The 14,798-nt window shown below is 41.2% G+C and overlaps 1 protein-coding gene across 4 annotated transcripts in view; it reads right to left on the reverse strand.

The window, feature by feature from the left end:
- TMEM241 (transmembrane protein 241) overlaps positions 1-5,746 on the reverse strand; it is a 116,541-nt gene extending 110,795 nt beyond the window's left edge. For all 4 annotated transcript variants that reach the window (XM_027576857.2, XM_027576855.2, XM_027576854.2 and 1 more), the window contains exons 1-2: positions 5,609-5,746; positions 2,569-2,615 (exon numbers count right to left, since the gene is read on the reverse strand). In XM_027576857.2, coding sequence (XP_027432658.1) covers positions 2,569-2,615; positions 5,609-5,680 — 119 coding nt within the window. In that variant the 5' untranslated portion in view covers positions 5,681-5,746. The remainder of the gene's footprint in view (positions 1-2,568; positions 2,616-5,608) is intronic.
- Positions 5,747-14,798: the final 9,052 nt, after the last annotated feature.

Raw genomic sequence — 14,798 nt, forward strand, 5'->3', positions numbered from 1 at the left:
TGCTCTATGACATATTTAAATGCTATAATAATTAAAACAATTTAGCACTAGCCCCTTTTCATAAAAATTGACAAATACTCAAAAATAGACCCTAGAAAAATAACTTTATATATGATATTAACAACCCAAAGGCAAAAGGAAGGGTTATACAATAAAATATAAAATATAGAGCTAGTATATGAGGCTCAGTCAGTGGAGCATGCAACTCTTGATCTTGGCATTGTGAATTCGAGCCCTGCATTGGGCTCCATGCTCAGCATGGAGTCTGCTTGAGATTCTCTCTCCCTCACCCTCTGCTCCTCACACTTATGCTCTCTTTCTCTCTCTCTCAAATAAATAAATAAACCTTTTTAAAAAAAACATAGGGGTAGTATAAATGAAACTAGGGGAGGGATGATTTCCTCACATTACACATTTAAATAAATGGACAATGATTAAAAATTGAATAAAGCTTTAATGAAATGTAGGTAAATATCTACATGAGCTTGTGATGGAGAAGAATAAACATTAAAGCAATGGTACCAATCACAATCATCAATATTTGTCCACTATAAAAATAAAACAATTTTTTAAAGATTTTATGTATTTATATGGGAGAGAGACAGAGAGAGCAAGCATAAGCAGGGGGAGGGGCAGAGGAAGAGGGAGAAGCAGACTCCCCACTGAGCAGGGGGCCTGATGCAGGGCTGGATCCCAGGACCCTGAGATCATGACCTGAGCCAAAGGTAGACACCCAACCGACTGAGCCACCCAAGCACCCTAAAACGACTATTTTTTTAAAAGCTTGAGTGGTGCAGTCAGTTAAGCATCCAATTCTTGGTTTCAGCTCAGGTCGTGATCTTGGGATTGTGAAATTGAGCCCTGTGTGAGGCTCCGCACTCAGCACAGAGTCGGCTTGAGTTTCTCTTTCCTTTCTCTGTTCCTCTCTCCCACGCTCACACTTTCTTTCTCTCTCTAAAATAAATAAATCTTAACTAACTAAATTAATTAATTAAATAAAAAGCTTGAGTGGGGAAAAGGTGAGGAAGGGAAATGTGAGTGCCAGAGCACTCTGTGCTGCTTCTACAACATCTCCACTATGACCTAGCTCCACACCCCTTTTTCCTCATCTCTTTTTTCTAAGAATGGCATTCTTCAATCATAAGACCACATGCTAGGTTTATCTGTAGTTCTTTCTGCTGCTTCCGTCTTACGTCTGAGCAATAAATTCTCTATGACCTCACTTAAAAATATATTTAAATAATTAAAATAAGTATGAACAAAATGAAAAGGCAAAGGACAAACTGCAAAAAAGGAAATTTCTAATAAACATGATGGACAAGTGGTTGGCATTCTTAAAATATGAAGAAGTCATTAAATTAATAAGAAAGATACTAAAACCCCAGTAAAAATAAAAGGGAAAAGGCACAAGTAGACAATTCACTGATAAAAGCAATATAAGTGGGTAACATACATAAGAAAACAGTCCAGCTACATGAAAAATGTAAGACAAAACAATGTGATACCATTTGGGGCTCATGCATCAGAGAGGAGAAAAACAGTCATGGTTTGAGTACAGTATTATAGAAACTTTGTCACAGACGATGTAAATTGGTAACACATTTCTGAAAAAGAATTTAATATTCAGGAGGAATACTAAAGAAGTTCATATTCTTTAACTGAAATTTCCTTTTTTTTTTTAAGGTTTTATTTATTCATTTGAGACACAGAGATACAGAGAGAGAGAGAGAGAGCATGAGCAGGGAAAGAGGCAGAGGGAGAGGGAGAAGCAGGCTCCCCGCTGAGCAGGGAACCCAATGTGGGGCTCGATCCCAGGACCCTGGGATCATGACCCGAGCTGAAGGCAGACGCTTAACCATCTGAACCACCCAGGCGCCCCTAACTGAAATTCCTTCTTACATAGGAATCTATCCCAAAGAAATAGCTAGAAATTTGACAGATTTGAATATAAAAAATGTCTGATAACATTGTTGTTTTTATGCCCCCAAAATGGGACACAATTTAAATGCCCATTAATAGAATGGCTAAATAAATTACCGTATGTCTATTTCATAAAAAAAAAATCCATGTAGTCATTAAAATATTTTATTTTATTTTTTTAAAGATTTTATTTATTTATTTGAGAGAGAGAGAGAATGAGAGATAGAGAGCATGAGAGGGAAGAGGGTCAGAGGGAGAAGCAGACTCCCCGCTGAGCAGGGAGCCCGACACAGGACTCGATCCCAGGACTCCAGGATCATGACCTGAGCCGAAGGCAATCGCTTAACCAACTGAGCCACCCAGGTGCCCTATTTTATTTTTTTAAAGATTTATTTATTTGAGAGAGAGACAAAGCACTCGAGCAGGGGAGAGGGAGAGAAAGAATCTCAAGCAGACTCCCTGCTGAACTCAGAGCCCAAAGTGGGGCTCGATCTCACGATCCTGAGATCATGACCTGAGCAGAAATCAAGAGTCAGAAGCTTAACCTACTGAGCCACCCAGGCACCCCAAAAATATTTTAAAGAACAGCTAATGATGCTGGTTGGACATGTCCAACAAATATGTATAAAGAGCATAAAAGATACTCACCCTTGGAATAATGTAGGGTAGGTAAATTTCAAGACAGACAGGACATACTGAAAAACAAATACCAGATTAGTGGACATTTTCAAATTGATTGTATAATCAAAGAAATCCCTACTGAAGAAACATAAATACACTCAAGTTTCAAAAAGGCTTTTATCCTTCCCCCCAAAAATCACACATTGGGCAAAAATTTAAAAAAAGAAAGACCTTCCAAGTCATACTAAAAAGAGCAGGTCTATTTTTCCCCAGTATTGTCAGAAGCCTGACCACCCATCGGTCAGGAAATGGAACTGGGATCATCAGCAAATTGGAATGCACAGCAGCTGGGTGTGATGCTGTGGAGGTCCAACCACTCAAGCCTCTTTCCAGACTCCAGAAGTGCCATGTTGGAACCACAGCAACTGTTGAAAACTGGACTTAAGTCTCTTTTCTCAGGGTATCCACCTTATCTACTGTCCAATTTACCTAAAAATCCAACCCCCCTTCTTTGTTTCTCTTTAAGGAAGAACTGCACCCTAGTCTTTATTTCCTTCATTTTTCTTCAATTTGGGGGAATTTGGCTTTTGCATTCTGAAGATCTTTTTTTTTTTTAACTAATTCTGCTGAGGCATCATAATTTTTTCTGTGCTTTAGCATTTTAAGGATTTTGTAAAACCAACCCGACTAAGGTCAACATGTATTTCTATTATGTCTTTTACAACACTTCAGGAATGAGCGGACTGTGTTTTGTCTTTCTGGGTATCTTTTTCTATTTTTCCTACTATTGAACACTAAGAATTTTTGTAAAGTTTAACAGCCATTAAAGGCTGTAGGTAAGGACTCTACTGATTCTTCACATGATCTAGAAAACAGAGTGGACTGGTAGTGGGCAAAGTTACATACTTATTTTTTCCCATGGGTTAACCTACACATAGGCCTCCTCGTATGAGCTCCTAAATGTCACAATTACAGCTAACAGCTGTGCTCTGATCTGTATTCACTAAGAGATGGACCTTCTTCTTCTTCTCTGAAATCAATTTATTCACATAATTCCATATGCTCCTCCCCACTTTTCCCTGATATTTTCATTCTACATTTTTTTTAAGACTTTTATTTATTTATTGAGAGAGAGAGAGAATGGTAGAGAGAGAGCATGAGAGTGAAGAAGGTCAGAGGGAGAAGCAGACTCCCCGCCGAGCAGGGAGCCCGATGCGGGACTTGATCCTGGGACTCCAGGATCATGACCTGAGCCGAAGGCAGTCGCCTAACCAACTGAGCCACCCAGGCACCCCCTGATATTTTCATTCTAAAACAGAGATAGAGAAAGGATAAAGTGAGCATCTGGGCCATGTGCTACATCACCCTTAATAACCTTCATGAAGATAGTAAATATTTATTTAGTTTATTGTGTGCTGAGCTTTGTCGTAGAAACTGGGAGGGAGACAGAAAGTGCTGAAGCTCTTACTTCACCTGGCTAAAGAAGACTGAAAAAAGAAATCTCTGACAAATGGAATCTAAGTCCTAATACTTATTCTTTCAGCAATTCTTCACGTCACTGAAAAGGGTTGCTTTTTGGTGGAACAGCAGCGAGTGCTTCTCAAAGAAAAAAAGGGAGCAATCTGGGAGCCTTTGAAAGGAGAATAGACGTGGAGTTTGTCTCCAGGCTGAAGGCTTAATAGCTGTAAGGGGAAGAAGGACAAGTGGCTGCCTTGGGCCCTAAGCCTGGTTACTGCCAGAACCGCCCACACGCTGGAGCAACATGCCACTCAGACTAGATCAACACTTGCTGTTCAAACTAAAATCAACCATTTTTTAACACAAGAAGCAATAAGACTAAAACAGACAAGATTTTTTTGAATGAATTTTCTTTTTACAAACAGAGGGAAATAGTCTGAGGAAGAAACTATACTGAGAAATAAGAAAATTTTAAAAAATTAGCACAGAGTCTTCTAAAAACTGGAAGAGAGGAACCTGTCCTGTAAACACAAAATAATCTTCACTAATTCAAAAGAAAATTCAGGAGCGCCTGGGTGGCTCAGTCATTAAGCGTCTGCCTTCGGCTCCTGGGATCAAGCCCCACATCGAGCCCCACATCAGGCTCCCTGCTCAGTGGGAAGCCTGCTTCTCCCTCTCCCACTCCCCCTGCTTGTGTTCCCTCTCTCACTGTGTTGCTCTCTATCAAATAAATAAATAAAATCTTTTAAAAGAAAGCAAGAAAAAAAATTCATTTGGAGAGGCTATATGCTGGGGAGGGCCACTACACACCTCTTTTCTCATTTGGCCCTGACTTGGTCCAAGCCAACCTGGTCTGGAGGCCAAAAGGAAGCATAACTGTCCTGGTTGAAACAGTGGCATAGTCTAAGAGTTACAAAGTCCCTACCAGAGTCCCACTGTGAAGGACTACCTCTCCCACCCCTACCAGGAAGGTACTATGTATGGATCTTTAAAGGCCCATCACCAGAACTAAAAATCAACTGGACAGGGGGAAGGAGGGTTCTGGCACATCCTCTGAGCACACTTAAGACAGCCACTCACATTAAGAGAGAAGGTATAGGGAAATGCTATTTGTTAATAGTTTTTTTTTTTCCAGAGAGCAAGAGGGGTTTGGTGTTTTGGGGGGGCAATGGAGACCCCCCCACGGTAGGAGAAGGTGGTCCGGGGCCTGGCATCACCACTTTGTCTTGGTTTCCAGCCCAATGTCCAGGACAGGAGGTGATGCCCCACTCTAGCTCACAGCGGTCCAACATTTCCCTGCATGGTACCAAATCCAAGGCCAGTTTCCCCCTCCCAACAAAATAAAAAACATGGTACCATTGCTTTTCTGCCTCTTCATAAAAAGGGTTTCATGACATTACTTTAAATAAAATTAACTTGATATTTTATTTTCAAAAATAATTCCACGAATTCTATTTCTAAATAAGGATTCCCTACAGAGTCAGCTTCCTCTCCACCACCATCAGGAAAAATCAGATAAACAGCTGGAGGCTGCATCTGTTCCACGGACGATTTGGGGACCCAGATCTACCACGTGCAATCATCGCCGCCCCGCGCCCGCCCCCCTCACCTTGTTCGTGAGGTAAGAAGCCAGGTAGCAGGTACAAAAGGTGAGGCCCACCAGGCATCTCCTCACGCACATCGGTCAGCCCGCGCCCCTTCCCGGGGACCCCGGGGGAGCTCCGCGACAGCCTCCGGGAGCCGGGCCACCGCCTCTGCTGCCAGGACAGCCACGTGGCTCCAAGCTCGGCCAATCGGCGCGGGGACCGCCCCCCCCCCCCCCCCCCGCGCCTGCCTCTTAAAGGTACCCGGCCTGCGCTGGTTCTGCAGCTGCCCTGTGGGCAAGCGGCGTCCGGCTGCCGGGGGAGGTCGGGGGAGAAATTAGATCGCCCTGCAGGGGCTGCGACCACCTGTGGAGAAAGGGCGGACAGTAGTCGCTGTAAAAAAGGCGAAAATGGTAGACGAGGAAAAATTGCAGTTTACAAAACAATTTACGACACTCCATTACCGTTTAAAGAAAACTGCCCATCGCTGTTTCTGAAGGATGGGACCAAAATGTTGTTGCTTTACTGAATTTTCCCCATATTCTACACTGAGTCTGTATTACTTTTGCAAAAGACACCAGAAAGTTAATGAAAACTACTATTTTAAAAGAAGGAACACGGAGGAGCTAGAATGAGTATAGTTTTTTTCTAAGTCATTCCATTTTGTTGAAATTTACAGAAAATGAGAAATCCTCCCAAAAGTAGAGTTTCAAGCACTGCCCCTATTCCTAGTATATAGGGTGGAAATTTTACCTAGTAAGGCTTCTGGCAAATAGGAGTTAACATACCCAAAACATGTTGTTGGACTTTGTCAGAAACTAGAGGTACAAGTGTTCCCCACGTGCAGAAACACAGATTTTGGAAATGCCCCACATACCAGGAAAACTTCACTTTTTTAAAATTTGTATTCCCTGTGTAAAAATGTTTATCAAACTATATTATCCAAGCAAACACTAGATGTATTGTATCTACATAAAAGATAAACTAAAAAGTAGTTTTCCCTTGATATTATTTTATGAAACCTACTTCAGAGCTAAATAGTCTTTACAAAGAAAAGTTTTGCCCAGCAGAATTTCTTCGAAATCAGTAGCTGATACTTAACTTGATATTCTCTGAGCACTTTTAGTATATGAACAAGTTTGGGCCCTGTTATTTCCTAGTTATTACTTAACTTATTTTTTGACAGAATTTGCTTAACAAGCAGGAACAACAAGAACAGTAAAGAACCATGCAAATAGAAGCTGACATTTGTAGCAAAAGTGCTGATAGATCGCGCCAGAGCCATCGATTTTTCCAAAGCTGTATTATTGTTTCACAAAACAAACTAAACTAAGACTGAATGAAAATAAAATCGTCAGGTCTTAACATTGTCAAACAATCTGGTGTATACGAGATTGAGTTAGACCTAAACACACAAAAAGATTTAACTACTCGTATTGTTAATTGAGATTTTGAGACCGAAAGGCTCATAGTTACTAATTTGTTTTTTTGATAATGGATCCATAAGTGCTCAATAAATGTTTGTTGAATTAAAAAAAAAAGAGGGGAGCTCAGATAAAACAATGCCTTTGGGGGTCTTCCCCCAACAAATCTTTTTAATAATGAATTTTTTTGACAGCACACATGGAAAATTCTCAAAAGATGGCAGAAGCAGCAGCATACTTTTGGAAACACCATAAATCCCACGTTAAAAGCAGTCACCTAGCTGGCTCAATTGGTTGAGCGACTGACTCAATTTCAGCTCAGGTCATGATCTCAGGGTTGTGGGATTGAGCCCCTCATTGGGCTCAGTGCTAGGCCTGGGGCCTGTTTAAGGTTCTCTCTGCCCCTCCCTCTGCCCTCTCTCTCTTTCTCTCTCCCTCTCTAAAAAAAAATAACTAAATTAAAAACAAACATCAAGATTTCTTATGAATATAGATACAAAAATCCTCAACAAAACACTAGGGAAAGGAATCCAGCAACATGTGGAAGGAATTCACACCAAGACCAAGTATAATTTTTCCCAGGAATGCAAGATTGGTTTAACATTCAAAAATCAATTCATGTAATACACCATATCAATAAAATAAAGAACAAAAACCACATGATCATCTCAGTAGAAACAGAGAAGGCATTTGACAAAATTCAACACCTCTTCATGATTAAAAACATTTAACAAAATGAGGAATAGAAGGGAATTTCCTCAATATGATAGAAAGCATCTGTGAAAACCCCACAGCTAGCATTATACTTAATGGTGAAAGACAATGCTTTCCTTCCTAAAATCAGGAAGAAGACAAGGGTGACCATTCTTGCCACTTCTATTTTACATAATATTGGAAGTTCTAGCCAGGACAATAAGGCAAGAAAATAAAATAAAAGGCGAGATCTATTGCAAAAATGAACATACAAACAAAAACCCAAAGAAACAGAGGGGCCTGGATGGCTCAGTTGATTAAGCATCCAACTTTTGGTTTTGGCTCAAGTCATGATCTCAGGGTCTTGAGTTCAGCCCCAAGTAGGGCTCTGCACGTAGCGGGGAGTCTGCTTAAGACTGTCTCTCCCTCTCCCTCTGCCCTTGAGCCCCAGGCACACTCTCTCTCAAACAAATAAATCTTAAAAAACACACACAAAAAGAAACAAAAAACGATCTCTACCATAGATGACAAGATTTTGAATATAAAAACCCCTGGGACACCGGGCTGGCTCAGTTGGTGGGGCATGCTACTCTCAATCTTGGGGTTGTTAAGTTTGAGCCCTATGTTGGGAATAGAAATTACCTAAAAATAAAATCTTAAAAAGAGTCATTGAGGGTGATATGGTCTAATATACATTTAATATGAGTTCTGTCTAAAAAGAATACGGGGCACCTGGGTGGCTCAGTCGTTAAGCGTCTGCCTTCGGCTCAGGTCATGATCCCAGGGTCCTGGGATCGAGTCCCACACTGGGCTCCCTGCTCAGCGGGAAGCCTGCTTCTCCCTCTCCCACTCCCCCTGCTTGTGTTCCCTCTCTCTGTGTCTGTCTCTGTCAAATAAATAAATAAATAAATAAATCTTAAAAAAAAATACAGAGTATGTGAAATTGGCATTTTTTCCAGAACTAATATAAAGAGTGAATCTTCAGATACAGTTTGTGTGTGTGTTTGTTTGTTTATAAAGATTTTATTTATTTGACAGAGAGAGAGAGCACAAGCAGGGGGAGAAGTAGGGAGAGGGATAGGCAGGCTCCTGCTGAGCAGGGAGCCCGATGCGGGGCTCGAGCCCAGGACCCTGGGACCATGACCCAAGCCGAAGGCAGACGCCTAACTCACTGAGCCACCCAGGCGCCCCTTCAGATATAGTTTAGACAACGAATCCCAAGCAAAGTACATGAAAAGAAATCCACTTAGCCATATTTTCATATTTAAATTCATATTTTGATTATAGTAAAAAAACCCACATAATTCACTATCTTAACTTTTTTTTTACGATTTACTTATTTATTTTAAAGAGAGAGAGAGAGCACAAGTGGGAGGGACAGAGGGAGAGGGAGAGATAATCTCAAGCAGACTCCTCGCTGAGTGTGGAGCCAGACTCGGGGGGCTCCTGAGCCGAAACCAGGAGTCAGATGCTTAACAAGCTATGCCACCCAGACACCCCACTATCTTAACCATTTTTAAATGCACACTACAGTCGTGTTAAGTATATACACATTGTTGTGCAACATATCTGTAGAGCTTCGCATCTTGCTAAACAGGGGTTCAGCAAGTTAAACCTGAAACTCTAGGTCTATTGAATGACTCCTCTTCCTGTTTACCCCCAAGCCCCCAACAACCACCATTCTACTTTCTGGGTCTAAAAGTTTGACTACCTTAGGGGCGCCTGGGTGACTCAGTCATTAAGCGTCTGCCTTCGGCTCGGGTCATGATCCCGGGGTCCTGGGATCGAGCCCCGCATCGGGCTCCCTGCTCGGCGGGAAGCCTGCTTCTCCCTCTCCCACTCCCCCTGCTTGTGTTCCCTCTCTCACTGTCTCTCTCTCTGCCAAATAAATAAATAAATAAATAAATCTTTAAAAAATAAATAAATAAATAAAAGTTTGACTACCTTAGACACCTCTTGTAAGTAGAATCAAATACGTATTTTTTATTAAATATTATTCTCCTTTTATTTATCATTTATAGCCAGATTGTTATATCAATTTTTTATATATCGTGCAGTAAAGGAAGCAAAACAAAATACCTGTTATTAAAAAATGGCAGTGGGTTGCATAAGGTTCAGAACCATTAAGTCCCAACTGAACCCAACTGAACCATCTCCATAACATTGCACTCTAGCAACATTTTTTTTTAAGATTTTATTTTTAAGTAATCTCTATACTCGACGTGGAGCTCAAACTCACAACTCCTAGATCAAGAGTCTCATGCTCTACTGACTGAGCCAGTCATGTGCCCCAAGCAAACTTATGAAAATGCTGAGTCGTTGCTAAATACACCACAGACTTTCCTGCCCCTATGCCTTGTCTTACAGCATTCTTTCCCCCTGAAACTAGCTTTATAGCTTCTCTCCAACCTTCATGGCGTAGTTTGGTGGCACCTTACTCCTCCATGTAGCCTTTCCACATCTCATTAACTCACAGTAAATCCTGAAACATCCACTCTCTATAGATGTTCTTTGGCAATTAATCATGCACTCTTTTGAGATAGAAGTGTTGTGTTATTATGTAATGTGTGAATATATTATCTCTCCAACTATATCTGATAGTTCTTTGTTTCTCCCACAGGGCTTCAGGAGTATCCTAGGCAGTTAATAAATATTTGTTGATTGCCTGAAACAACTACTTGCGAAATAGACTCAATTAGTTTCAGTAGTAAAGACTAAAGAGTTTTATATCTGTTCTCTTTATTTTTTAATTTTTTTTTAAGTAGGCTCCATGCCCAATGTGGGGCTTGAACTCACGACCTTGAGAGTCACATGCTCTACCAACTGAGCCAGCCAGATGCCCCTGTTCTCTTTAGAGACCAAGAATCTGCTGATTCCATGTGTTTAGGCAGTGCAAATTCTAGAATAGCTTTGTCTCTGCTGAGCACCAGTGAGTTTATCAAGAGGTGATAGGGAGTAAATCTGGAGCTAAATCCTTTAAACATTGTGCTTATTCCATTTCACAGAGACATGGCCATTATACCATTCAAGGACTCACTCTTAAATTACATAGGACTATATGCCATTGTTCGTAAACCACACTTTTTATATTAATACTATTTATAAATGTGAACTGTAAACTTTTTCAATATTGTAAATTTCATTCTATCTTCCTATTTAAGAAGTAGATGGTTGGTGGCATCAGGGATATACCTTAAATCATTATAACCATTAAAATTGTTAACCCACAAGCTCTATTCTAACCTGGAACTCCATCCCATGGTGAAAGAACTTCCCATATTCCCACAGCCTACCTTCTCTAAAACTTGAGCACCCTCTGAGACTGGGTCCAGGGCAAGGAATAAGGGTCAGCATTCTTTGCTATCTCCAGATCAACTCCCAAAGCATTAATCCTGCGTCCAACCCCTCAGGAAAATGACTCTCCTCTGGCATCTCTGACCATCCCTCTCTCACTCTGTCTAAGCTTCCTTACCAGCATCGTCTACAAATCTCTGGGGTACAATCTGCACATATTTGAAAGACTCTGGCACCTGCTCATACTCATTGCACTCCACCCCAAGCCCTGCCATCCTGCTGGATGATTTTAAGGTCCATGTGGATCCAACATCCTGACTTTTTAAGCCTCCAAACCTCATCCTCACCATTTCTTCTCCATGACTTCCTCTGACTTGGGAATAACCTGCCTCTGCTCTACCTCTAAAACTCTTAAATAGCACTCTCTCTCACTGTGCTCTCTCTCTCTCTCTCTCTCCTTCTCTGAGGTGAAATTCACATAACATAAAATTAAGATTCATGTATTTATTTTGGAGAGAGAAAGAGGGAGAGAGAGAGAGAGAGAGAGCGAGCAAGTGCGTGGGGGAGTGGAGGGGCAGAGGGAGAGAGAATCTCTCCGGGATCATGACCTGAGCCAAAGGCAGATGCCTAACTGAGTGAACCACCCAGGCACCCATTTGGTTTCCTTTAAAGGCTGCTCTTCTTGGCTTATAAATGGCTGCTCTCTTGCTGCCCCTTCACATGGATGTCCCTCTGTGAGCGGGTGCCCTAGATGTCTCTTTCTTTTCTTATAAGAACACCAGTCATACCAGATTAGGGCCCCACCTTAGCGTCATTATTTTAACTTAGTCACCTCTGTGAGACCTTATCTCCGCATATTCTTACATTCTGAGATACTGGGGGTTGAGACTTCAATATGAATTTTGGGGGACATGATTCGATCCATAAAAGTTGATTTTCATGGCTAAATAATATTCTATTGTATGTATACACGGTATTTTGTTTATCCATTCATCCACTGATGGACATTTGGGTTGTTTCCACCTTTTGGCTATGGTGAATAATGGTTTCATGAACATTCAGGTACAAGTATTTGTTTAGTACCTGTTTTCGATTCTCCTGGGTACATACCTAGGAGTGGAATTGCTGGGTCATATAATTCTATGTTTAACTTTTTGAGGAACTGCCAGATTGTTTTCCACAGCAACAGCACCATTTTACATTCCCACCAGCCATGTAGGAGGGTTCTCCACATCTTCACCAACTCTTGCTATTGAGCTCACTACCTCTTCACTCTTCAACTCCGTTAGGGCATTTCTCCCACTGAATTTCTTCACTCAACTTCATCAAAATCTCTTGTCCCTTAACTCCTTACATTCCCCCTAAAAGCTATCTCCTTTTTCATTTCTTTCCATAGCTAATATAAACCACATAATTCATTATGTGTGACACTGACTCCCCAAGTGTCAGTTTTCCAATCTATAAAATGGGGATAACAATATCCCTCAGAATTGTTTGAAGAACCAAATGAGCTATGGGGCACCTGGGTGGCTCATCGGTTAAGCGTCTGACTCTTGATTTCAGTTCAGGTCATGATCTCAGGGTCGTGAGATCAAGCCCTGCATTGGTCTCCATGATAAGCGGGGGGAGTCTGCTGGAGATTCTCTCTCTCTCTCTCTCCCCCTCTCCTTCTGCCCCTCCCCCACTTGTGCCCTTTCTCTCTCTCAAATAAGTAAATATATATTAAAAAAAGAACCAAATGAGCTAATCTGCTTGAAGTGTTTAGTTCAACACATAGTAAGCGTTCACTAAATGGTAGCTATGATAGTGACTATCAGACTTCTAATTTTAGCCCTTACTTTTTCTCATAAACTCCAGGCTGCCATTGGTCATTTTCCACTGCATCCACTCAGTTCATTCATTCACACATATTTATTTATTTAAAAAAATTTGTTTTAATTTTTTTATTAGACACAGAGAGAGTACAAGCAGGGGGAGCAGCAGAGGGAGAAGGAAAAGCAGGCTCCCCACTGAGCAGGGAGCCCGATATGGGGTTCGATCCTAGGACCCCAGGATCATGACCCGAGCTGAAGGCAGACGCTTAACTGTCTGAGCCACCCAGGCACCCCATTCACAGATATTTATTGAGGCACCATACTAGGCATTGATTTCAACAGTGAGCAGAATGAACATGGTCCCTGCTCTCAGAGAGTAAAAAGAAAATAGGCAAATAAATGTGTATTTATACCTTTTGATAGCTGCTATTTTCATAGGAAACTTAAGTTTAACATATCCAAAATTAACATTATCTTCCCTCCAAAGCAGATCTTCAGATACCGCCATCTACCCAAACTAGTTGAAAAATCAGAAGTTATTTCAGCTCTTTGAACTTCATTGAGATGCCTTACCTCCCATTCCACCACTACCCCTACTTGGTAACTACAAACATCAGGCACCAAAACCCAAAAATAAAATTTTGGAAATAAGAGAAATGAGATAAGAATTGGGATATTCAAAGTCACCTTATAGAAATAAATTTCTGAGACTTGAAATTAGTCTCAAAATATTAACACATTTAAAGAATGTGTCAGTGGAAGTCCAGGCAACCCTCGTCATTAATTGCCTGGCAGGCTTTCCAGTCTCCAGCCTCACCTCTCCCCAGTACGCCCATCAGACAGCAGTCAGAATTATCTTCCTAGTAAGCAAATCTAAAAACATTATTCTTCCCATTTAAAATCTTTTAATGACTATTGTCTAAACTCTGAAGTTCTTAGCATTAAAATCTCTTAGACCTGGCCCTTCCCTGCATTCTTCAACCCAATCTTTTACTTTGTCCCTTTTGAACTCTGGGTTCAGGCTATGTCAAACCACTTGCCCTTTTCCACCTCTTGTTGTATACAGTTCCTCCTTACCTTCTGTGGAAGCCACCACTTGCCCTACAGGCTTTCTTAGTGATGCCTGCTTATCTTTCAAGACTGAGTTCAGTGTCATCAACTCTAAGAAATCATTCCTGAACGTCTACGTAGATCTGACCTCTTTCCTTTATGTCATCCCTGCGTATACTTTTATCATAGCATCTTTTTTTTTTAAAGATTTTATTTATTTCAGAGACAGAGAGAATGAGAGATAGAAAGCACGAGAGGGAAGAGGGTCAGAGGGAGAAGCAGACCCCCCGCCGAGCAGGGAGCCCGATGCGGGACTCGATCCCGGGACGCCAGGATCATGACCTGAGCCGAAGGCAGTCGCTTAACCAACTGAGCCACCCAGGCGCCCTATCATAGCATCTTTAACTTAATTGTACTGTGTTTATGACTTCAAGGTCCATAAGGATGCGCACCTATTTTTATTCATATTTGTCGCATCAACAAAATGTGTTGAATAAAATGATCTAAAACAAATAACCAGATTCTTAGTTCTACTTTTGACTTCCTGTCTTTTTCTTATACGTCCCCCAATAAGCCCCTCACTGCACATTTTTGTCATGCACTGTGCCTCAGCCTTTCTTTTCCCTTTCTGCTCTTTTCCCTTTCATCTGCTCTTTTCCCTTTCATCTTTTTCTTTAGAAATTCTTGGCTAATTTAATAGGAACTCCAATAACTTCTCTTGGTTGACTCTCTCTCCTGTTTCTTTCTTATCCTGAATTGAGAGATCCATTTAATTTCTGGTTCCATCCATTTTTCCTCAACTATCTATACCCCAATTATAATCCTTTGAGCCTTAAGAGGGAATGTAATTTCCACACACATTCACATATAGGCGCAACATTTGCCAAGCATAGGTCTGTATCCTATCATACAGTTATAATTTCGCCTTATTTTAATTTGGG

This window comes from Zalophus californianus, chromosome 14, assembly GCF_009762305.2.
Source record: "Zalophus californianus isolate mZalCal1 chromosome 14, mZalCal1.pri.v2, whole genome shotgun sequence".
Classification (NCBI taxonomy): Eukaryota; Metazoa; Chordata; class Mammalia; order Carnivora; family Otariidae; genus Zalophus; species Zalophus californianus.